Source organism: Euleptes europaea, chromosome 19 (genome assembly GCF_029931775.1).
Source record: "Euleptes europaea isolate rEulEur1 chromosome 19, rEulEur1.hap1, whole genome shotgun sequence".
In the NCBI taxonomy this organism is placed as follows: Eukaryota; Metazoa; Chordata; class Lepidosauria; order Squamata; family Sphaerodactylidae; genus Euleptes; species Euleptes europaea.
The window spans coordinates 14,882,283-14,908,272 of record NC_079330.1 but is presented as its reverse complement, the minus strand read 5'-3'; the positions used below and the strand labels follow the sequence as shown (position 1 = coordinate 14,908,272).

At 47.3% G+C, this 25,990-nt stretch overlaps 1 protein-coding gene across 5 annotated transcripts in view; it reads right to left on the bottom strand.

The window, feature by feature from the left end:
* CAMTA1 (calmodulin binding transcription activator 1) overlaps nucleotides 1–25,990 on the bottom strand; it is an 815,188-nt gene that overhangs the window by 267,458 nt on the left and 521,740 nt on the right. For all 5 annotated transcript variants that reach the window (XM_056865058.1, XM_056865060.1, XM_056865059.1 and 2 more), the window contains exon 5: nucleotides 19,648–19,719. In XM_056865058.1, coding sequence (XP_056721036.1) covers nucleotides 19,648–19,719 — 72 coding nt within the window. The remainder of the gene's footprint in view (nucleotides 1–19,647; nucleotides 19,720–25,990) is intronic.

The following is a 25,990-nucleotide window of genomic DNA, read 5'->3' as shown; positions in this document are numbered from 1 at the left end:
TGCAGATTAACAAACCAGGAGAAATGGAGAATCCTTCGTAAAATGCTGTGCTTTTTGTCACCTGGGACAAACACAGCAGTCATCTTTACCTTTTCTGCGAAGCAACTTTTGAAGTCCACAGAACAGAAGTTTCCATGGGGTATTTTATTGCAACCCCGGTTGGTTGAGCGGCTGACTGGAAGTAGAGACTGACGGATAAAATTAAGATGAAAAGGCAAAGACAGGCAAGGGTGTTTGTATTAGGTTGGAAGAACAATCCAATGTTTCCTTTTCAAGTCTGATTCCAAAGACTTGCTTAATCTCTCCTTCATCTCCCTGCATCACATCTGCCCTTGCCTTGGTCCCAGGACATTAGTGGCACAGGAGTTGCTGCCACGTGTCACATTCCTTTGCTGTTCTGGGTCCCTAGAGGTCCATGATCCAATGGGAAGGGCTGCTGGACATCACACCAGTACATGGGAAAGGAAGTAAAAATGCTGGGGTGGGAAGGAGCCATATCACTGGATTTTCTCATGGGGTTTCAGGCTTCTGATGTGCCAGAGTAACATAGGAAGGATGCCCACTACTGCCACGCCCATGCATTAGAAGAAGAGTTGGTTTTTATATGCCAAACTTCTCTACCACTTAAGGGAGACTCAAACTGGCTTACAATCACCTTCCCCTCCCTTCCCCACAACAGACACGCTGTGAGGTAGGTGGGGCTAAGAGAGCTCTTAATAGAACTGTGACTAGCCCAAGGTCACCCAGCTGGCTTCATGTGTAGGAGTGGGGAAACAAATCCAGCTCACCAGATTAGCCTCCGCCGCTCACGTGTAGGAGTGGGGAATCAAATCCGATTCTCCTGATCAGACTCCACTGCTCCAAACCACTGCTCTTAACCACTACACCACGCTGGCTCTCATTAATGTAATATTAGGATGGGTGGGTGCCCCTCGGGTCTATATTTATGAGCTTTCTTGGCAGACATTCAGAAAAAGCTCATTGTTTTTGGAGAGTTCTCTCCTGGGTCATAACTTCAGCTCATGCACGCAGATGGCACAGCACCTACTGCCTCTCTGAGAATTGTAGCTCAATTTGGTACCACATTCATGGTTCAGATAGTTTCCCATTTTGTTTGTTGGCACATTATGGTACTGTTTTGTAAATCACATGCCCAACTACTAAAAATGCACGAATCTCAACAGCAAACATCATGCTTTTCCTTGAGATTATTGGTAAAAAAACAGCACCATAGAGCAATTAATGCAAAAGTAATATTTCAAAATTGATTCAAATGCACAAACAAATACACATAAGCAGGTACAATATTTCAACCAACAAAAACTACACACTTTGAGACACCTACAACAAACAAACAAACAACCTGTGCCTCGAACCTATTAACAATTTGCAAAACAGTTTTGGCAGTAGGAATAGAAATAGTCAAAAACAGCCATATAAATAAGTTGGCATGCAGGGATATTCCAATGCTGCTGTGAGAGGAGAAGGTGCGAAGACACATGAACAGCTGGAACGTGTTGTCTAGATCAGTTTGACACGTTTCACAAATGGGGCTTCATCAGCCTAAAGTAGGTGTGCAAAACCACATTAAAATAACACTAAAGGACCAGCCAAGGAACTTACATACTAAACATACAATATAAATATACAATTGTTATATACAAATATAATTAACGGTAACATTATATATAAGAGGTTATCCATATAAAAACTTACCAAGTCTACAATAATTTTTGCAGGTTTAATTCCATAGTAGGCAAATATCATAGGACCTCAAAAAGTTATTTCCAAGATCTCAAGAGCGGATAACATTAAAAGGAATGTTTCAGAATGAGTAGACTTGTTTGTTGAAATATTGTACCTGCTTATGTGTATTTGTTTGTGCATTTGATTCAATTTTGAAATATTACTTTTGCATTAATTGCTCGGGTGCTGTTTTTTTTTTTTTACCAATAGTAATCACAGTTCCCCACCTTCCTTTTGTATTTGGGTTTTCCTTGAGAGTAAGCAATTCATACTGGAAAATTTCTGCACACGTGCCTACCCCCAGACACTGGCTGCCTGGGTTGCTGAATACTGACTGGCGTGTGCAGAACCTTGTTCACAGTTCCCATTCTGGAAAAGAACTTCTGGGGGAAATGACGCTTGATCCATAACACAGCTGCGCGAAGTGAGCTGGACAAATTGGAGCCAGGTCGATATAAAATCATTGTGGAAATGATTGCCTCGCTGCAGTTATCCCATGGTGAGTCCCCCCAATCAGCTGTGTGCATTTGTCCAACATGCCGAAGCCCCATCCAGGATAGATTCATCCCCGCGCCAATGTTGGCAACACACTCTTGCTTGCTGCAAACCTTGTTGCTTCGAAAATAAAAGATCCCTGATGTGGTCAAATCAAATAGCAAACATGCTCCCGGCAACTGGGGAGGTTTTTTATCTGAATGAACATTCAGCAATTCATTTCCTCAGCCTGGCTGCCCCATGTTCTTGTCAAGGAAAAAGGTATTACTGACCTCCCTTTGTTATGACTTTTGTCGTCACCTTATCGGCTGAGTGCAGCAAGCAGGAAAGATAGTTTTGAAAAGACAAATAATTAAAGGGATGAAATGTGAAGGGAACAAAACTGTACAGTTCAGCTCCATTTAAGATACTGTGAAGTCAACACTTACAGTCAAGGTGCCAATTTGAAAAGCTCTCTCCACCTTGTTATAAAGGGATAATATGTAGCCACAGGCCAAGTTCACAAGAGCTTTTAACACCCTCCTATACATCAGGCAGACATATATGACCGGTGCCTACTTGCTAACCATGATTTCAAGTGGGAAGGCGCCGAGTGATTGTAATGGAAGCTCCCCCAGCCTGCAAACACATACATGCATTTCTGGCACATTTATAGACAACAAAGAGCAAGCGTTCACACTTACGGCTACTTTTATTGCCCAATAATGTACTAGGCTCCCAAAGGGCTGGAAATTAACACTCGTCATTGACAGCATGAACTTATGCCCATCCAATAAGAGAGCAGCCTCTCAAGGACCAGGCTGGGGACAAGCAAAGCCTCCCCCATCCCCTGGCCAAGAGGGGAAAGAAGAGCTTTCTCCCCCAGGAGTTGAAATAGTATCTTTTCCCCCACACTTCCTCCAAGGAGATCATATATAGTGCTCCCCTTCCACCAAATTCAACTGCCTGGTGAGGTAAGCTAGGCTGAAAAGCATCCTGCCTGCTTCATGGCTCAGCTACCAGCAGTAGCCCCCATATCACCAGCAACTGCATCTTGCTTCTTCCTCTCCCTGCTTCCTGACCTTGCTAGACATGCCTACCCAACTGAAGCACGTGCCCCCACCCACCATGTCTGGACTTCTGTCACAGAACTGACCTCTGCCACCCTCCTCAAAGCTCTAATCAGTGTATCCCTTCAAAACGATCTTATATGACCTGACCATCTTGGCTGGTAAAGTCTGCGATGCAGATGCTTTCTCCTGCTTCAGGTGCCACGCAAAGTTTCTTTGAGGATCCTGCCTCTGCACAGAAACACGAGACCCACTCAAGGGGCCATTATTTCCCATCAGTAGTTCCAATGGAAGTGGGGTGTTGCACCAGTAGAAAAACTAGGACGGGGGCAATAGGGCCACCGGTCCAAAGCACAATCACCAAACAGGTCCAGTCAATTGCTATGGAGGGCCAACAACAGAGTACAGAGGCCAAGGCCTTCTCCTGACCTTTCCTCCTAGCGCTGGTATTCAGTGGTGTACTGCCTCTGAGGCAGTAAACCTCTGTAAGAGCCCCGTGGCGCAGAGTGGTAAGCTGTACTACTGCAGTCCAAAGCTCTGCTCACGACCTGAGTTCGATCCCAACAGAAGTAGGTTTCAGGTAGCTGGCTCAGGTTGACTCAGCCTTCCATCCTTCTGAGGTCGGTGAAATGAGTACCCAGCTTGCTGGGGGTAAAGGGAAGACGACTGGGGAAGGCACTGGCAAACCACCCCATAAATATAGTCTGCCTAGTAAATGTCGGGATGTGATGTCACCCCATGGGTCAGGAATGACCCGGTGCTTGCACAGGGGACCTTTACCTTTACTGCCTCTGAATATGGAGATTCCCTTCAGTCAACATGGCTAATAACCATTGATGGACCCGTCCTCCATGAATCAGTCTAATCCCCTTTGAAATCTATCTATGCTTATGGCCATCACCATGTCCACTGGCAGCAAATTTCACAACTGAATTACTGAGAGAGGAACCATGCTCATTTGTCTGTCCAGACTCTACCATGGCTGTAAAAAGGTAAAGGTCCCCTGTGCAAGCACTGGGTCGTTCCTGACCCATGGGGTGACGTCACATCCCAACGTTTCCTAGGCAGACTTTGTTTTACGGGGTGGTTTGCCAGTGCCTTCCCCAGTCATCTTCCCTTGACCCCCAGCAAGCTGGGGACTCATTTGACCGACCTCGGAAGGATGGAAGGCTGAGTCAACCTGGAGCCGGCGACCTGAAACAGACTTCCGTTGGGATCGAACTCAGGTTGTAATCAGAGCTTGGACTGTAGTCCTGCAGCCTACCACTCTGCGCCACGGGGTTCCTTACCACGGCTGCACCACGGCACAATCAGAGATATCAGTGTTACCTGGGTAAAAAAAGCAGGCAAAGCCCTGGAAACCACCAGCCAGCCCTCTGATCCCCCCCCCCCAACAGCCAGCTGTGTTGGTGTCTCCCAAGCTGCTAATTGTCAATAGCAGAAGGGAAATTCTGCCATAGAACTGGGCCAACGCTGAAAGCAAAGCAACTCACATTCCAGGCTGTATTAATCGCTGTAAATACAGGCTTGTTTTCCATTACTGAAAAGCTGGTGCTGTCTAAACACAGCACCCAGTTGTGTCTCTGTACACACACCCCTCCTTGTCAAACAAAGCTTGTGGTGCCGTCACAACAATGGGCTATGAATGGAAGCCTTTCTGAGAGTTTGAAAAGGACCCGACGCGACTTGTATCCAGAGAAGTGATTCTCCTCCGTCTGATTGATAGAAGGTGGCAGAGATTCCTGTTCCTTCTATAGAAAGAAGAGAGAGTGCCAAAAAAAATTACTCATCTATGGCTTGTATTGCCCATCTTGGAACCACAGAACAAGTGAGACAGCAAGCAGGGTGGGTGTCTTTTCCAGCCTGCTTGCCTTCATCTAAATTAGGAGCATAATGAGACGCAGAAAGCACCACCAAAACCATCCTGTCAGCAGGGAGCGCACTTGGGGGCCAGGCAGGCCCAGAGGACCTGGGGAGGGACCAGAATACCACCTCTCAGGTCAGAGAACATTTTGACCATTCTACAGGGGAAGGGAAACTTTTTTTGCCCTGGGAGGAATACTGTGGGTCAAAACACATGGGGCCCATGGGCCACACATTGATGGACCCTATTATATTAGGTGCTGTGGAACACAGGTAGGAAAATGCTGCTGCAGTCATCTTGTTTGTGGGCTTCCTAGAGGCACCTGGTTGGCCACTGTGTGAACAGACTGCTGGACTTGATGGGCCTTGGTCTGAACCTGCATGACTTTCCTTATGATCTTATGTTCTCTCCAGTCTCAGAGGAGCGTGCCCATTATATTAGGTGCTGTGGAGCACAGGTAGGACAATGCTGCTGCAGTCGTCTTGTTTGTGGGCTTCCTAGAGGCACCTGGTTGGCCACTGTGTGAACAGACTGCTGGACTTGATGGGCCTTGGTCTGAACCTGCATGACTTTCCTTATGATCTTATGTTCTCTCCAGTCTCAGAGGAGCGTGCCCATTATATTAGGTGCTGTGGAACACAGGTGGGACAATGCTGCTGCAGTCGTCTTGTTTGTGGGCTTCCTAGAGGCACCTGGTTGGCCACTGTGTGAACAGACTGCTGGACTTCATGGGCCTTGGCCTGATCCAGCAAGGCCTTTCTTATGTTCTTATGACCCATCCTCCATGGATCTGTCTAAGGCCTTGATCTATGCGTATGGCTATCACTATGTCCCCGGCAGTAAATTCCAGAACTGAATGAGTCACTGAATGAAGAAGGATGCCCTTTCAACTATCCAGATTCTACTGCCCTAGAGACCCTTCACTGGACCCCAACCAGTGCAAAATGCCACCGCACAGAAGTGGTGGCATCCTCATCAGCACTGAGCCTGCCAGGAGCCAGGCATTTCTGGTGGAAGGGAGAGGCAAGGGCCAATTTAGATGTCAAGAATGTGAAGAATCTAGACAGAGCCTTTGCCTGGAATCCATTCTAATGTGGCTGAACAGAAGCATAAAAACATCAAGTCACCAAAAATGATAAAAATGGCGGGGATAAAACATGAACTCAACACCAAAACACCCATTGAAACAAGGAAGGTAGGAAAATGTTGCAACGAAGAAGCCCCAAAACAAGCAGGGGAGGGCTCTTAATTTTTTTCCCTAATAGCAAAAAAAGAACGTGAGGTGTTGTAACTTCTCTCTGGCAACTGGTCCTTCTGACTGTAGATCTCACTGAAAGAGGAAACCAGTGACCAGTCAGCGAAAGGCACTGGCAAGATGCAGGCTTTTACGGCGGTCCCTCCTTTTCCCAGCTGTTCCTTCCAACCCCCCAGAAAGCTGATTCCCCAAGTCAAGGGGACCTGCATGGTTGTCAGGAAGGGGGCTGCAGTGAGATGTGGAAGACAGGGACAATATTTCCCCTCCTGCTTTCTGTGCTTGCGGAAGGAGGAGTGGGTGTGTGATTTCTCCCTTTCTCCCTCCCTCCTGCATCCTTCGACCCATGGACCTGTTTGTCCACACGGGTCCCCTGATTTGAGAACTCAACCTTCTTGGGGGGGTGGGGTCTGAGGAATTTGGCCAAAATCTGCAGCCTGTTGATGGCTGACAGGATCCAACCTCTGGAGCCACAAAGCTTTGCCCTTGTGACATCTCAAAAGCAGAGCCATCCGATTCTATTTCAAATACCCGTCGTTAGAAATGCAGCGGGACCCATTTAGCAAAACGTTTCCTTGGAAATGCAGTGGGACCTGTTTAGAATGGGTACGCTGACACACGGCCCTCTTGGCTTGACAGAACTGTGCTAACTTATGACACCAACCACAGCAAACAGCCGTGTCCCTTTGCAAACAAAAGAGCACGGGGGAGAAAACTCAAGCTGTCGGGCTAAGATTTAAGTGAGCTTTGAGGAAGTTTCATTCACCTGGGGAAAGTCTCTCTGCAAACAAAGAAAGCTTCAAAACTTAAAGAGAGACTCAATTTGCAAGCATCAAGGGCTTGTGTCGGTTAGAAACGATTGCTTATTCAGGAGCCAACACACTTGATTGGGGCCATGACTGTGGGCCAGCGGAAAGGGTTCTCTGCTTGTCTGTCACGGAACAGCTCCATGGATGGGGCATCTTAAGATAGTGGGCAGCACGGGCTCCGGACTGCCCGGTCGCACATCTTGCCCGTAAAGTGGGCCAAGGAGTACTGGGAACCTAACTGGGTGTGCGGCAGATGCTCTTCTGTCAAACGTTACACATCTATCTGTGCGCACAGCCGGCTGTTCGTCCACCGAGCCGGGCTCCAAGGAAGCCACTGCTGTCAATTAACACCCAACGCCAGACTTCTTCTTCTTTTTTCGCAGGGTGTTGCACCGACTGCCTGGAGCCAGAATCTCCACCAGTCAAATCCAGAGAGAGAAGCAATCTCAGTTTTGGCTGGTGGCGATACGGCGACAAGATTGCTGTCCTCTAGCACAAGAAGATAATTGTTTAACGTTCAGATTCATTATAAATAAACTGGAGAGAGGAAGAGGCCTCGAAGGAGAGGGGGAGAGGGCTTGCATCCTGAATCCTACGCAACTATTGCATGAGCCTTGAGACTCAGAAGAGGGAGAGGTTCCTGTGCTGTTGGGGGTCGGGGTAGTTTTGTTCTGACAAAGTTTAGTGTGTGGCCATTTATGAATGGTCAATTTTGATGCTCGCTCAAAGCTCTTTTTTAAAATGCGACTTTAAAAATGCCTATTCGCGGTCCGATGCAAAAGGAGAAATTCCACCCCCCCACTCGCCTGCTCCTTCGTTTTTGTTTGCATAGCCATTAGCATGTGCATAGTAACGCGCCACTGTTATTTTGCATGGTTCCTTGAGGGGATTCTTTGGGGCAAACACCAAAAGTCATGTTAAATGGGCTCTTAAGAAATGCAGGTATGCGCCGGCTTCGCAGTCACTTCCAGAATGACGGTTCAGCATGAAAAATTCAAAAAAATATGCGGAGCAATTCAGCCTGGAACGTGCTGCTAATTAACATGCATAAATGGCCTCTCTCTCTCTCTCTCTGTGTGTGTGTGTGTGGGTCATACGCTTGATGCTGCCTTATACTGATCATTGGTCTATTAAGACCTGTTGCTCTTATCACTGAGCCGTGGCCCTTGAATGCTTACATTTCATCTTGCCAAGACTCCAGAGTGGATGCTACTATACCTTTGGGGTATGTGGAGATGACACACTGCAAACCAGTGGAAACACAGGCTTACCATACTATTAGAGGCCACAGAACGTAGTAGGAGAACGTAGTAGGGCACCCTAAGGATATCCTCAAGCTCTGGCCTAGCCTTCTCCTGGGCATGTGGTTTTCCACATGTCACAATTTTGTTCATGGGAAACGGTTCCAACCTGTCACCAGACCTCCCTGATCTGAACTGGATCCCTAGATCAGAGAGGTTATGTCCGTGTAGAACAGGGGACATTGGAACTGTCGAACATGCACTGATACGTTGCCCCTTCTACCACGAAGTTAGATCAAAGCTTATTTCCCCCCTACTTGGTAAATTCCCTGAAGAGTCAGTTGAGCTTTTGGCAAAGAAGCTCCTATTAGGAGAAGACCCTCCGCTTACGCTCCAAACTGCCAAGTTCTGCGCTGATACTATTAAAATACGCAGAGCTTTATTAGAGAATAATTGTCAGAATATATTACAATGTTATCAATTTTAATGTGATAATTTTAACCAGGGGTTGCTTTTATTAACCTTACACCTTTATATATACGGGCAGTCTGTGATTGTGCGGTGCAAAACTATTGTGTGTGGAAATTTTGATGTGTTGGCATGTGATTGGTCAGTCGACCATGTTAATAAACTTGACTTGACTTGATCTGAACTGGGGAAGTCCAGGGATATGTTTAACCACTGTACCTGCTGTTCATACAGACCAGGCCTCTCTCCTTATAACAAAGAGGGGTTGGAAGTAGTAAAAACAGCATTGCACTTACCTGTAACTGTTGTTCATCGAGGGGTCTTCTGTGCAGGCACACATGGAAACTGCGCATGCGCAGGCCAGCCACGGAGACTTTCGAGGTGAAAAGCTTCTAGAAGAGAGAACTTAGGGATGGCCGCTCCCCCACCCCTCTGTCATGTGGCCGTTTCGGTGGGAACAGCAGTTGGCAGAGGGGAGGGGAAAGTGTCCCTTCTAGCAGCTTTCCACCTCAAAAGTCTCAGTGGGTGGCCTGCGCATGCGCAGTTCCCATATGGGACTTCACAGAAGCCATGATGAGGGACATGATACTTAAAATCTTGGCTATTTGTGTTAAAGTTAAAGGTTCAGTGGCAATTCTGGATTTGGTGCAACCCTCTCTTCCTATATTTGAGTCTCAGCACCTCTCTTTTTAGAAATTACCTCTAGCCAGCACATTGGCATAGGTTTCTGGAAGTTTGTCTATCTCCTTTGTTTCCATAATGTGCAGCTTACTGTGGCATTTCAGCACAACTTTGGGCTTGGCAAGACTGAACAGAGATGCCCAAGAAACACACACACACACACACACAAATGCCCACTGTTAAAGATGCCAAAAGTCTTACTTTCATACACACACAAAACCCCCACTTTGCTACAACTGCATGATCACCCCCATCCAACAAAACCCAACAAAACCCAGCAAAGCTAACTGTGCCTCGGGGTTCCCAAATGGTTCGCTTGTTCTATGGAGAGAGATTTCAGCCTGTTTGTGTAGAAAACTGTGGAAACAAGTGGGAGGCAACGTAGGAGGTGTGTGTGAACCTCATTCAGGAGGGTAATGATGTGGGAGGAGAGATGAGCAACGTGTGCATGCAGCCGCGATGGGACGTGCATCGTTTCCTTACCGCTTCAGCATCCTCGAGCTGTAACCCACACAGGCCCCAAGAACGCATGGCCATGCTGAACACGAACGGCAGGCGCAGAGGCAAGCGTAATGCAGAGTTTGTAAGAGTCTGGTGTGCTGGAGGAAATTCCATCTTGCAGTTTAATGTCTGTGTACTGCCGGGGGTGTGCAAGGTGCTGTACAGAGCGCAGCGATGGCACACCCCTTCTTAGGTAACTAGCCCCTCAGAGAGCAGGCTACGCAAACTGTGTGGGGAGTTTGTGTATAAAGCCTGGGGAAGTCTTTTCCGAACAGTCATGCGAGCCTCCTCTTGCAGTGGTTCAAGTATTTGAGGGGCTGTCATATAAAGGAGGGTGCTGAGTTGTTTTCTGTTGCCCCAGTGGGTCGGACCAGAACCAATGGGTTGAAATTAAATCAAAAAAGTTTCCGCCTAGACATCAGGAAGAATTTTCTAACAGTTAGAACGGTTCCTCAGTGGAACAGGCTTCCTTGGGAGGTGGCGAGCCCTCCTTCCCTGAAGGTTTTTAAGCAGAGGCTAGATGGCCATCTGTCAGCAATGCTGATTCTATGACCTTAGGCAGATGATGAGAGGGAGGGCACCTTGGCCATCTTCTGGGCATGGAGTAGGGGTCACTGGGGGTTTGTGGGGGAGGTATTGTTGTGAATTTCCTGCATTGTGCAGGGGGTTGGACTAGATGACCCTGGTGGTCCCTTCCAACTCTATGATTCTATAGTAACAGTTCAGAGCCAGAGGATACTGTGGAAGGCAGCTACTTTGGCGCTTCAAGCTCTCCAGCTGGACGATTCTCCCAGCTCAGTCTGGGCGTTTATCGCCACCCTTTGTCCTACGAAAAAGGGAATTATGGTGCTTAAAGCATTAATCTGGAATGATTAATTGATTACCTCATTAATTCCAGATTAAGCTTGGGAGTCTTAAACCACAGTGTAATTGGAACTGACCTTTTTGTCAAAGGGCGTTTCATTCTGATGGCATTGCCGAAAGCATTCTGCCAACAATGTGTTTAGGAATGTGTTAGAAACAAGAAAACGATTCATCTTTTTAAAAAAAAAATCACGGTGACACTGTTATCTTCCTGAAATGTTTATATTTACTAAATTAAAATCCCGCTCTTCGTTCAAATAGACAATCAAGGCAAAAACAGCCTTGCGAAGTAGGCTAGGTGGATGATAATGGATTGCCCAAGCCCATCCAAGGAATATCACACCCGAGCACAGTGCTAAACTCTCAGTTCAAATGTCTAGCGCATTGCCTTGACCCACAAGTTTCAAAATTAATGATGAGTGGGGCATTTTCTGCACCTGAGAAACACTCCACTTTCCAGTGACAGCATGCAAATTGCTAAGGGAGCAGGGAGTCCGGGGAAGGGATGAGCCTGCCAATACTCACTGACCGACCCCGTAGGGTTTTCAAGGCAAGAGACGTTCAGAGGTGGTTTGCCATTGCCTGCCTCTGCGGAACGGCCCCAGTAATCCTCAGAGGTCTCCCATCCAAACACTAGCCAAGGCTGACCCTGCTTAGCTTCTGAGATCTGCGGCAGAATGCGGAACCAGGTGTGCATCGGGTAACATCTCATCAAAAGTAACACAGAAGGGAAACCCAGATGTGTATCCAAATGCAGCCTCTCCCTATCCACACCACATTACTTTAAATGGGATGTGCGTCTGGGCAGACATGCAGGTGTGTGAATCAATCCAGGGTTTACCCTAGCTAGTCACACATAACTATGTAGAGCCAGAGTTGGGTCGGGTCAAAAGCTTTCCTGTATAGTGCTAGTAGAGAATGAAACAGCAAGCGGGAGCACTGGCTGGTTGCCTGGCGCTCAGGATGAATTCTGTGTTCCCCTCTACTTCAGAGAGAGACCAAAGAAAGGGTTTTGCATCCCCCTATGTGATCCCTGATTGGCTGGGATTGGGCAGCAAAGAAGCCTGTCGACATTTTTCAAAAGTGCTGAAAAGCAGCAGCAGCAGCTTGAGAAAGCAATGGACACAAATGGGCATAAAAAAAAAACACAACAAAAGAGCAAGGTTGGGATTTGTCAGGGCCCTTTCCCTCCTACACCAAAGTAATAAACTCTGCCAGCGTGGTGTAGTGGTTAAGAACGGTGGTTTGGAGTGGTGGAGTCTGATCTGGTGAACTGGATTTGTTTCCCCACTCCTACACACAAAGCCAGCTGGGTGACCTTGGGCGAGTCACTCTCTCTTAGCCTCACCTACCTCCCAGGGTGTCTGTTTTGGGGAGGGAAAGGGAAGGCAATTGCAAGCTGGTTTGATTCTCCCTTAAGTGGCAGAGAAAGTCGGCATATAAAAACCAACTCCTCTTCCTCTTCTTCTTCCTCTTCTTCGTTAAAGTCATTAAAATCCAGTCAAGCATTACTCAAATGATCACATACATGGCGCTGGTATAGTTGGGGAAGGCTTGCGTGAGGCAAAGAGAAGTGTCCGGATTGGCTCCATCCCTTGAAGGGGAAACGACGTTACACTAAACAGTGTTAAGTTGCACACAGCATGACCTAGGGGTGAGTCCACAAATGCACCTCCATGCCTTAACAAATACAACATCAGGCATTGACTCGAATGTATGAAAACTCCATCACGGGTCTAATGCCACAGGCAGATGGCACATCTCGCTAGACATCGCCTTCAATACGACCCCTCACATCCAGCTTTAAAGGACACGGTTCAGACCTCTGCTGGGCCTTTGTGTGGGGGCATCAGCCTGAATCCCACTCCTCCATTACAAAGTCACTGCGCCCAACAAGAGGAGGAATTTTCAGGTACGAGTAACGCAGTGGGGGGAAAATCTGAAAGCGCAAGTATCCCTCGCTTTACACTGATGCGCTCAGCCAGTTCTCCACCCCAGGCGTCCCTCTGTGCCTCTAGGGCCTGGTCTGACCATATAGCAAAAGGTGAATGGACTTAAACTGTCTGTCTAGAGGCATTAAAAGGAAGTTGCTTCATGGAAAAGCGCCTGTGGGTTGAAAGGAAATGCTGACAGTAGACCCCCCCTCCCCACTCCTGCAGTGGAAGCTGCTTATGGGTCAGAAGGGGAAAAACTGCTAATATCATACTGCCCTTGTACAAATCTATGGTGAGACCACACTTGGAATAGTGTGTACAGTTCTGGTCACCACGCCTAAAAAAGGATATTACAGAGATTGAGAAGGTGCAGAAAAGAGCAACCAAAATGACTAGGGGACTAGAGCAACTGTCCTATGGGGAGCGGTTAAGACGCTTACGGCTGTTTAGCTTGGAAAGAAGGGGGCTAAGGGGAGACATGATAGAGGTCTATAAAATTATGCATGGTTTGGAGAGAGTGGGCAGGGAGAGGTTTTTCTCCTTCTCCCATAATACTAGAACACGGGGTCATCTGCTGAAGCTGGAGGGTGAGATATTCAAAACAGATAAAAGGAAGTATTTCTTCACACAACGCATAGTTAAATTGTGGAACTCCCTGCCCCAAAATATGGTGATGGCTGCCAACTTGGAAGGCTTTAAGAGGGGAGTGGACATGTTCATGGAGGAAAGGGGTATTCATAGCTACTAGTTAAAATGGATACTAGTCATGATGCATACCTATTCTCTCCAGGATCAGAGAAGCAGGCCTGTTACATTAGGTGCTGTGGAACACAGGCAGGACAATGCTGCTGCAGTCGTCTTGTTTGGGGGCTTCCTAGAGGCACCAATGGGCCTTGGTCTGATCCAGCAGGGCTTTTCTTATGTTCTTATCAGGTAGAGTTCAGGTTTTAAAGAGCAAAACCAAGACAAAAAAAAAGAAGAAGTCCCCCGTGCATTTTTACTGATTTTTTAAAATTTAAATAAACAGTTGCTATGATGTACTAGGCTCTCAGGTCTGAACAGAGAGAAGAATGATCACCAAGCATATAAATAGTTGGGGTTGGCATCAGCCCTGGAAAGGGGTGGGGAGCACCATGAAATGTCCCTTCAAGAGCACAAACAAAAGCAGGCCAACACGGGGGCGTTTACTGCCAGGTTGACTGGCCCCATATGCAAACTTTCCACGCACACCAAGCTCTTCTCCAGCCCTGCCCAAGAGGAATGGAGCAGAACGGTGGCGACCCAGGTTGAGGCTGACATCAGCCGCGCTCCAGAATTCTTAGCTCCCCCAAACCCAAAAGCGGCACAGATGGCCACGATCATCTTATTTCGCAATGACCTATGAACAGGAGGTTCTATAGGATGACTTGTACGGTCCAACCCTTCCCCTTGTCCCCGCTTTGAAATAGAGATGGCGGCAAGGACTCGGCTCCTAGGTTCCTCATTTGGCACGGCGAGGGCTCTCCGTCTTTCTTATCCCCGCTTTCACCTTTGAAGCTGAATGGATGCACCGCGCAGGTATTTGAAAGAAGATTATCCATTCTTGGCCATCGTCTTCCCTCTCTCCTCCTCTTTTTTTCAGAGTTATGCGACCTTGAGAACGCCACTGAAGGACGCCTGCTTCCATTGGGGAAGAGACTTGTATGAATCACAGGCTTCTGCTTCAACACAATGAAGACACAACCTGTCCTTGTGGCTGATTAAAGCCATTCAGCTTCCTGCAGTGGAATACCCAGAGTCATCTCTTATGAATGGGGGCTCATAAAGAAAAGGGCTTCCAGTTGGCTTGCCTGAATCCCAAATAATTTCTCCTGATCTGTCAAAGCAACCGTGAAGCAGACAGTTCCACTAAGGGAACGATCCATGGGCGGCATGCACGGGAGCCGGCAGAAGCCGTTGCAAGTACAAAAAGGCAGAAAAGCCATTTCAAATGGAGGTCAGATTTTAAAAAGCGATCACATTTGAATAGCGTTTTCAGATATATACAGTGCTTCACATAAAGGTGTGTGTGTGTAAAGTGCCGTGCCGTCAAGTCGCAGCCGACTTATGGCAACCCCTTTTGGGGTTTTCATGGCAAGAGACTAACAGAGGTGGTTTGCCAGTGCTTTCCTCTGCATAGCAACCCTGGCATTCCTTGGTGGTCTCCCATCCAAATACTAACCAGGGCTGACCCTGCTTAGCTTCTGAGATCTGATGAGATCAGGCTAGCCTGGGCCATCCAGGTCAGGGCAATGCTATAAGGTAGGCTAGTATAATATGCATATAGTGCGTGTGTGGGGAAATGCATAGCCAGCATAGTGTAGTGGTTAAGAGTCGTGATTTGGAGCAGTGGAGTCTGATCTGGAGAACCGGGTTTGATTCCCCACTCCTCCACATGAGCTGTGGACTCTAATCTGGTGAACTGGATTTGTTTCCCCACTCCTACACACGAAGCCAGCTGGGTGACCTTGGGCTAGTCACGGCTCTCTTAGAGCTGTCTCAGCCCACCTACCTCACAGGGTGTCTGTTGTGGGGAGGGGAAGGGAAGGTGATTGTAAGCCGGTTTGAGTCTCCCTTAAGTGGTAGAGAAAGTCGGCATATAAAAACCAACTCTTCTTCTTCTATAACTCAGGCCTTTTTCAGTACACAAGACTCCCTTTATAGAGCTGACAGCCACCGTGGTGTAATGGTTAAGAGCGGTGGTTTGGAGAGGTGGACTCTAATCTGGAGAATCGGGTTTGATTCCCCATTCCTCCACATGAGTGGCAGAGGCTAATCTGGTGAACTGGGTTTGTTTCCCCACTCCTACACATGATGCCTGCTGGGTGACCTTGGGCTAGTCACAGCTCTTTTAGAGCTCTCTCAGCCCCACCTACCTCTCAGGGTGTCTGTTGTGGGGAGGGGAAGGAGATTGTAAGCTGGTTTGATTCTTCCTTAAGTGGTAGAGAAAGTTGGCATATAAAAACCAGCTCTTCTTCTTATATAGAAAACCAGCATGTCAGAAATGAGAGACATAGTCCAGGCGTCATCACCTGGCTGGTTCTGAATTTATTAGGCAGGGAGCACAGAACCATATGGAAACCTCCCTACCTCAAAGTCCAAAAACCATTTTACTGCCTCTTTGAACATAATGGGCCCTCAGTCATCTTGGAAAACAGAAAGCGGGAGCTTCCTTCACGCAGATGACTTGAGTTAAAAACTCTGAACTTTTTACGGTGCCCTCGGGCAAAGAACACTTTTGATAAGTGTTTGTTTATCTCCACAAAAGTTTTGCCTGGCAAAAATCCTACAAATCTGCCTCAGATTTCACTGAAGGCAAAATAGGATAATGAGAATACAGCTTACACTCTTTGGGAGGGGGGGGGGAGAACTCAAAGAGGGACCCGAGAGAAGGAACACGGGAGATGGGGGAAGACGGAGGTTTCTGCGGCTGCCTTGTTCCAAAAGCACAGATTACATTTGGAATTGCCGTCAGAACTCCGTGTCACCCCATCCATCACAGGCGGCAGCAGAGACGGAAGTTAAATAATAAAATACACAGCTGTCCACTGCCGGAGGCATGCTGGACACTCATGAAAGTTTTGCGGCACCGGCTCAATGCAGGCGGGTGTTGGACTGTGAAATATGACACGGACCCAGATGCCGGGCTTAGGAAAGTCTCACACCTCCGCAGTAGAGAGAATAGTTGCATCCAGCCTTGGACTTCCCATGAAATGAGGGCGTTCTGTGTGCACACCGTGGCTGATTTCCTTGCCTCTACCTACCATGGCACCTACAAATGCATTAGGGAAGTGGGTTCATTTGGGACTTTTGGATTCAGGTGTCGACTTTTCTGAGGAGACTGCCGCATCTGGGTCCATGAATGTTCAAAGGTGGTCACTGTAGGTGCCTTAAGCTAAAGGATCAGCTGCTGTGGAATAAGGCCAAGGAGTGGGATTCTCAACCCTTCTTCCCACTACCAAGTACAGGGTTGCCAACCTCCAGGTACTAGCTGGAGATCTCCTGCTATTACAACTGATCTCCAGCCAATAGAGATCGGTCCACCTGGAGAAAATGGCCACTGGCAGTTGGACTCGATGACATTGAAGTCTCTCCCCTCCCTAAACCGTGCCCTCCTAAGGCTCCACCCCAAAAACCTCCCGCCAGTGGTGAAGAGGGACCTGGCAACTCAACCAAGTACCTCTGCTCTGAAGTAGGGCTTTGAGGCCTTGAAAACAAGAAAGGGGCTTCCTAGATAGCAACTAGGGTTGCCACTCTGGGTTGGGAAATTCCTGGAGATTTGGGGTGTTGCCTTGGGAGGATGGAGTCTGGGGAGGGGAGTGAGCTCAGCAGGGACGTGATCCCACACTGTCCATCCTCCAAAGCTGTCATTTCCTCCAGGGGAACTGGTCTATGCAGTCTGGGAGCCAGCTGACATTTCAGGAGAACTCCAGGCCTGGCCATAGATGTTGGCAACCTTAGCAGAAAGCAAAGCTGCCAGCTCAGCTGAGCGCAATGGAGTCAGAGAGGTTCCTGAGGCCCCATCTGTCTGCTGAGGAGAACAGCCGCCAAACCTAGGACTAATGGTCCAGGCCTCCTTTGAATAATCCAAAATCTCTTGCGACAGCTAAGGCCCTTTGTTCCCCTACAGAGCCGCCTTGTTGAGGAAGCTTTTCTTTCTTTTCCCCTGTTCTTAGACCGAGGTCTTGAACAATACAACCATAAAGCTTAAATAAGACCCATCTCTAAAAACACCTCCCTTCGGTCTCTACTCTGCAGCCTCTAAAAACGAGCATTGTTGAGGAAGCAAATGGGGACAATTCAGGGGCACCCACACGGGGAGATGGTTACCTTGGAGGCAGGTGGCGTGACGGCAGGCCAAGAAGACAGAGTGGAAGTGGGCACGATGGGAAGCAGAAATCCAGAGGGGCACAGGATCTGTCTCAGGAGCACAAGACTAGGCTGCAACATCTCCCAGCTTACTCCCCAGGCCCAGACATAACATCATCTTGAGCAGCGACCATGACACCAAGTCAGAAGACAAGATTCCAGGAAACTCTGGGAGGGGGACCTGTAGGACTAGCGGTGGCATGCTGCAGAGGAACCAGATATAGGCCTTGACATCCACCCAGGTCTGTTGGTAGGGCCCCCAGTATGTGGAACCCTTAAAACTAGAGCGCCCCAGGCCGAGATTTCCTCACACAACCACTATCCACATCACCAACAGCCTCGCAGCACTCCATTGAGTTTTGCTACATGAGAGATTTCCCCAGCAGTGCCAACGTCCCGACAGGCACTGAGCTACAAACAACATGAAAAGCAAGGAGAATCCAGTGATTTCAAAAGATCTCACTTCCACGCAAGCAGGCAGTGGGTTTCAGCACACCAGGTGCAGGATGGGGGTCATTAAGCATACTTTCTCTGCGTGTTGAACAATGTCTTTCTTCTTTGAAAGGAAGTACCAATCAATAACGAGAAAAGGCACAAAGTCAAGTTGAAAGCGAGCCCACACAGACCCCCCAAATAATTGATTTTAGAAATTAGCATTGCTTATTTTGCTACCCTTTGCAAAATACAACACTCCACCGGCATCGCTGGCCAGGCGCTCCTTAATGTTCTGGTGATTTTCTTACAAGCATGCAGAGCCTACCCAGTGCAAACAGCAGGCAACTGGCAAACCTCCCTGCAAAGGCATTAGGAATCTCTTTTTAACCTGGGACCATCACGCTGCCCATTTTAAACACAGATTTCAAACAAATAAACCAAATAAAACCAGAGGGATGTAATCACAATTTTTGCATGAGTATCCAGAATAGGGAGGGGTTAGGATCACACCCCCACACACACACACACCTTGTAGCAAGCAACCTCTGCTTGCAATGTCCCCACATTTGTTATTGTGAAAATGATGGCAAGAAGAAGAGTCCACCAAATATCTTTTGCCAATAGCGTGCAAACTGGATAAGCTCCTCCAGGTTGTGGAAATAGGCAGGGAGGGAATTGTGCCAACATGCCATCCATTTTTGGCCCATGGATCCGAGATGTCAGGTATGGGTGCAACCTAAGAACCACCACCCAGCTCTGGCCAAAGGAGGGAATCGCAAGAAGAGCAGCTATACCAACAAGGAAACGTCTCAACCACAACAGGCCTGACTTAGTCAGATGACAGCCCTATCTGCTACAGAAGCATCCAAATCAGACTTGCCTCCCGGCTGGGGACTCTGCTTTGCCTGTTTCTTTTCCAGACCTTGATTTTTTTCCCACCTCACCATCCACCTCTAACCGGACAGGGGCTGGAGGAGATATTTGCATCCCTTTGCCCAGAGACACAGCAGCAAAGTGGTGAAAAAAGACGTGACTCCCCCCACCATCAAAATTCAAGCACCGTTAGCCACGTTCCTGCATGCCACTGCTCAATTTTCCTTTCTGCTCTTCATTGTCATGCATTCGGACTCTTCCAGCAGCATCAACCTAGACTTCTCACATCTCACTGCATGGACATTTCCTCTTCAGCTTATGATTTTGTTACACGAGACGATCGCTGAACTGCTGCCAATGAAATACCCACAAAAAGGAGGGAAGTACCCATTCAGAAGGGAAGCACCCATTCCGAAGGAAAGCACACACGTGGATTCCTTCCACAGTGACAAGAAAGCAATGCCAAAACCTTCCCAAAAGCCAACCAGATCAACTTTCAATCTGTAACAAACCACTTGCTTTAAGATACAAATCCAATGTTGTCTTACCTGAAGAAGCCAGTAGCACCTTCTGTGGAACGTGGGGATGATCGAGGAATGGACATAACAGCCATAGAGGCACTAGAAGACAGAGAAGAGAGGAAAGTAGGAGTTAGAGAGCTGCCAGGGTGAAACAGGGCTGCCTTCGCCTTGATGCAATCACACTGGATCCAATTGCTCCGGATGACACTCCAGATGGAGAAGGCCATATAGATCATTAGAGCATCTGCTTGGCCTGCAGAAGGGAACAGGCCTTACTGCTTCCACCCTGGAAGGGAATACAATAAAACCAGCTGCCCCTTAAGAACAATGAGCAAAGAAGTTCCTTAAGAGCAATGAGTCAAAACAGGTCTAAATTCCCCTTTGGCCAAGCTAACTCACTGGCCTGAGCAACAAGTACAAGATGAAGCTACTGCAGATTCAGTGGCGCATGAGGTGGGCCCAGCAACATCTTTAAGGTTCCTTGCCTAGCCCTCCTTAAAACAAGTAATCATGACCTTAGTTCGCAACAGCTGGTCATAGATGCTGAATACAAGTGGGAATCATGAAGGCTCACCAATTTAAATGCCAGAGCCAGGAGTGAATTGGATTTTTCAATGGATTAACATTTGTACATGCGGTTGTTCAGGGGAGTCGGGAGAAAAGACTGAAAACACAAGTAAAAATTAATTTAAAAGTTTCCTCTGCGATTAAGACTGCAAATGCATTTCTTATTAAAAAAGCAATACTGCTTTCATTCTCCTTTGATACTAGAAATCTAAGAAGAAGAAAATTATCTGCCCATAGAAATCTACTACATCAAGGAGAAAAATGCAGCCAAGGCTGACTTGCTGTTTTCCTGAGTGCAGGAAGGTACGAGTTCACAGATGAGCAACCACATATGCCTGCCCCTTACTTGCAACCTGAAGTGGTACACATGAACACATGAAGCTGCTTGATACTGAATCATACCCTTGATCCATCGAAGTCAGCATTGTCTACTCAGACCAGCAGTGGCTCTCTAGGGTCTCAGGCAGAGGTCTTTCACATCACCTACTTGCCTAGTCCCTTTAACTGGAGATGCCAGGGATTGAACCTGGGACCTTCTGCATGCCAAGCAGAGGCTCTACCACTGAGCCACAGCCCCTCCCTGGTACAGTCCAGAAAAGGTGGACTTTTAGGTGATGATAGATAAATCCAAACTGCTGCCTTTCTAATGCCAGCCCTTGCCTTCCTAGTGGGCTTCAACCCACCTTTTCCCTCACTCTACCCGCTGTTGGGACCCTAACCTCTGTCCACTTCCACTTTGATACCTTCTCCCTTCTGACCCAGTCTATCCTCAGGGCCCTGACAGCAAGATGCATATTAAGTTTGCCCATCTTAAGGCCTCCTTAATGAGAGGAGTGATGGTTGCTAGACATGCCAATAGATCTGGAATGATGGTGGGTATTGGCTGCTGATACCACAGATGCTCTTTGTCTCTGAGTGGATCTCTCCTGCAGGCGGCAGTTAAGTAGTTAAGGGGAACACAGATGGATGGTTGGAGAATTCCTTTCAAAAGGGGGAAATTTGCTCCTAGAATTACAGAGGAAAGAATTTCTCTGCAATTCAAGGAGGGAAGTATGAGAGACTGCTTTTGATTCCAAGTTATTACATGGGGCTCTTTTCTTAATACTGCCTCGGCAAGCAAGTTTAGCAACCTTCAGTTGCCAAAGCATTTTAAAATATTAACGCTATTAAGAGCTATATACACTGTAAATATTTTAAAACGAGCTGCTCTGTGTAAATATTAGCAACACCCGGATGCCATAAACCAGAGGATTAAGATAAAGCAGTTTTCAGATAAAGCAGAACTTTTGCATCCTGCTTCTACGACACTGAAATAAATACCCAAACTGAATAAGTTATGAGCCTCTTCTTAAGATATTCACCCCCCCACCTCGGAGTTCCTTATGGGCTGCTTAAGGGCTCAAGATCTCCCAATGGCAGAAAGGATGCCACTCAGAATTATCCCTGGAAGTCTCAGCAGAACTGCTGGCCAGGTACATCGTTCACCACTCGGGGTAGGGGGAATCGTAGTCCAAGCACCGTCCTTTATTTATGCGATTATTTCCACCACCCCAAATGCTAGCAGGACATTTATCTCCAAAGCAGATGTGTAGTGTTTTTGCAATGCAGATCCGCGTCAGAGGTGTGCGCGGCATGCAAAATACCGCCGGCGCTTAGCTTAATTGTACATCAGGCACCTCATTTAAAAGCAGAGTTAGACGTCTCTCAGAGCAGCATCACGCAGTCCTGAGTCATTGCTGTGCATTGCCCGGGTATTATCCACGCACACATGGCTTAACTGCACATTAGCCAGCACGTCCAATCACTGACTCACCGCCTTTACCTCCCTAGATCTGATGTGATCTGCTCAGAATACTGCATCAGTGAATCTGGGATTTCTTAATGCAAGAGCAGAAAATCTCAGATAGTTATTTAGCATCCCTACTTTTTGGCCAGTTTGAGAGACATGCACCATTGTTCATGCTTTTGTCCTTTGGCTCCTGGGCCCCCCATATCATAGTGTTCTGCTGCCACAGGTTGCCTCCGTACAATCATCCCCAACTGACATGTCAAACTCAAGGACATCAATTCATGTTTTCCAGAAACATGAACTGATGTCCTTGAGTTTGACCTGTCAATGACAAACTCTGACATTCCCTTGTCTTCCTTGTTGACACCCAGAGACAACATTGCTGGGTGAGGGGGCCCTCTAGGTTCCTATGTGGGTTCCAAACAGGCTGAGTGTTGATTTTGGTTTCATCATGATTTCGAGCCAGGGACTGTGTGCTTGATCTCACACTACTCACCTCCTCACTGAAGCATCCATTCCATGAGGGTTTTGTCCATCTGGATCCCACAATCCCTAGCATAATCTTTTCAGTGGTTGGAATCCCCCCTCTTTTCATTGGTGGAAAAGCTGGGAGGATACAAACCACAGACTCTGAAGTCAGAGATGAGGAGGAGGAGGAGAAGAAGGAGGAGGAGGAGAAGAAGAGTTGATTTTTATATGCAGACTTTCTCCACCACTTAAGGAAGACTCAAACTGGCTTGCAATCACCTTCCCTTCCCCTCCCCACAACAGACACCCTGTGAAGCGGGTGAGGCTGAGAGAGCTGTGACTTGCCCAAGGTCACCCAGCTGGCTTCCTGTGTAGGAGTGGGGAAACAAATCCAGTTCACCAGATTAGCCTCCGCTGGCTCATGTGGAGGAGTGGGGAATCAATCCCGGTTCTCCAGATCAGACCCCACTGCTCCAAACCACTGATCTTAACCACTACACCACGCTGGCCTTTCCCACTCATTTGAGGAGACAAAGCCTCCAGTCCTACAGACCTACATGAGGAGAAAGTCTAGATGGTAGCCTTGGAGTCCTGAACAGGCTCTGGAATTCCCTGAGAATCAAAATATTGACCCCTCTTGTTCCTCGGTGAACTCCCACCAGAGAGGGAGTGCTATGGAATGGCCTACGAGTGCACATCTTTAACTCAAGCCACTGGTCCTTCAGGTGTTGTTACCATCGTTATAGACAATTATGCAGTCTTCAAAGGCTTAATCGGATTCCGTATCTTATCGGAGCAAGTTGTCTGTGCACTGGAACTGTCCATGGTCCTGCAGATCTTTATTTATTCGTTCGTTCATTTGTTGGACTTTTATGCCGCCCATTCCTGACCAGGTCAATCTCAGAGCAGCTCACAAGCACTCTGGCACAATTAAAATAACCACAATTTACAATTAAAACTTATTGCATAATCTTGACTCAACCCAATCTGCTACTGTGCCTGTCCTGCTTCCTATGCACCCTTTCACATTGTGTGTGTGTAAAGTGCCTTCAAGTCGCAGCCGACTTATGGCGACCCCTTTTGGGGGTTTTCATGGCAAGAGACTTAACAGAGGTGGTTTGCTAGTGCCTTTTTCTGCACAGCAACCCTGCGCTTCCTTGGTGGTCTAGCCTGGGCCATCCAGGTCAGGGCCCCTTACTCCCAATTAGTTGCAACCAACATAACTGAATGACTTCCTGCTGGAAGCCACGTTTCTCAGGATCTTTCCCAGAGCTGTAACAGTACCAACCCTACCAGGAAAGGATGTATTACTTAGCTTCTTTTTTTGACGGAGCAGACCCAAGCCTAGAACTCCTAGTCTCCACCTTCTTGTCTTCACTTACGAGTCTCAGCACAAATCCCTCCAGACCCCCTTGATGCAGGATTTCTAACCATTTTATTATCACACAAAAGCTCCCCTCCACTGCTTCTGATTTATATAGCACCTATGACACTTCTAGAAATGAAAAGAACTTGGAAAACGCTAAAACAGTAGAAGCATTTCTGGCTTTGCATCCTTAACAGGTTCCATAATAGGATTAGCAGGAGGGGAAAGATGTCAATTCAGGTGAGTCATTAAAAAAGGACACACTTATCAGGGAGCACACCAAGGAGAAGATGCTGTTTTTGCTGCTCAAGATAATCACTCACAATGTTGGCGTGAATTAAGAAGGATTTTCAAGGCCGCTGGCTTCTGTCACAGAGTTATTCTTACAAACACAAAATGGCAACGATTAATGATGTTTTCAAATACATCGGGGAGGGGGAAATGGCACCCCCCCCCCCGACAAAAAGATTAAGAAATGGAAGTAGATAATATGATTCAAAGAAAACTGTAGCACATTAATCCTACTGTTTGAAGGCAAAAGGAAGTGAATTCCGCTCATCACATACATCAGCTGCAAGAGTGGCAGGCTGGTTTTCATCGAGAGCCCAAAGCTGCTCAAAATAATAGCTTGAATATGGGAATCTATTTCCATGAGATGCCTATCCATCTACCCAATACCTTTTTATCCCATCTTTCCTCCATAGAGTTCAAGGCACCATATATTACTCTCCCATCTCCATTTTATCCTCACAACAACCCTGGGAGGTAGAGTTGGCTGAGAGAGAGAGACTATTCCAGTCAGCCAGCAAGCTTCACAGTAGATTGGGGGACTGAACCTAGGTTTCCAGAACCTGGTCTGGTAGTCTAACCAGTACACCACACTAGGACCTCAGAACACACTTCAGACTCAGAAGGGAACAGAGGTGTGTGGTATCAGCCACTGTACTTGGCAGGCAGTGTAGGGATTCTGGATTGGCCACGTTTGGTAGAAGCACTGGGGGCCTGGCTTTCTGTTGTTGATGGTCCACACAATCAGGGACTGTGGACTGGAAAATACATTTTTCATGTCTGAATTTGGCTAGTTGTAATCTACATTCCTTATGTAATCTACATTTCTTATGAGAAGACAAGAGTCATTGGAGAAGACAATCATGACAGGAAAAGTTGAGGGCAGCAGGAAAAGAGGAAGACCCAACAAGAGATGGATTGACTCAATAAAGGAAGCCACAGCCCTCAATTTGCAAGACCTGAGCAAGGTTGTCAAAGATAGGACATTTTGGAGGACATTGATTCATACGGTCGCCATGAGTGGGAAGCGACTTGACGGCATTTAACACACACACACACACACACAATCTACATTTCTAATATAGAATCCCTTCTAGATCTTCCCTTCCATGATCCTTTGAAAATGCTTTTCAGTATCTATTCATTCATACAAATTACACGGAGACAATTATTCTGACAGTTTGACGCATGGGTTGACTATATGAATAGTCACACAATATAAATTGAAATCCCACAGTACCTAATACAACCAAACAAAGATGAGTAATGCAAACCCCAGGTAGAAGAAACAGCAAAGCTACAGAGCATAAGACATCCTCTCTCAGTTTTGCAGTTTTCCAGGTTCCAACTGTATCATGGAAAATCACATGAGCTAATCAAAGACTGTGGTTAGCATTAACTAGAGATCAGCCTGGCCAATTAAAATCTCAGGAGGGGGCAGATCTCATCACTAAGACAGACTCATTCCAAGATTAATTTTAACTAAATGCGTTCCAAGCTGATTTGGCTAACGGTGAAAACCCAGCAGACTTGCTGAATGATAGACCAAGCATTTGGCTACGGTGACAGGATTGTGTTTTTCAATGGATAACCAGTTTTTCCAGATGCAGCATGTCATTAAAAGGACAGAATTTCTGGGTAGATGAAGCAAAAAGGAACCAATTCCATGACAGAAGCCAAGTGCTGGAGCAAAGGTAATAATAAGTTGCACAGTAAAAAGACACAAGTAGAAGCTCAATAGGAGGCAGGACAGAACACCTTTGAGGGGCACAGGAGACCACTCCTGCCTGCCCTTGGAGGATAAAGATTAATATCTCCATGGAGAGTACAAAACAAAGGAGAGGAAGGAAGAGAGAGATCACAATTGGGACCATCAGAAGATGGGGAGGGGC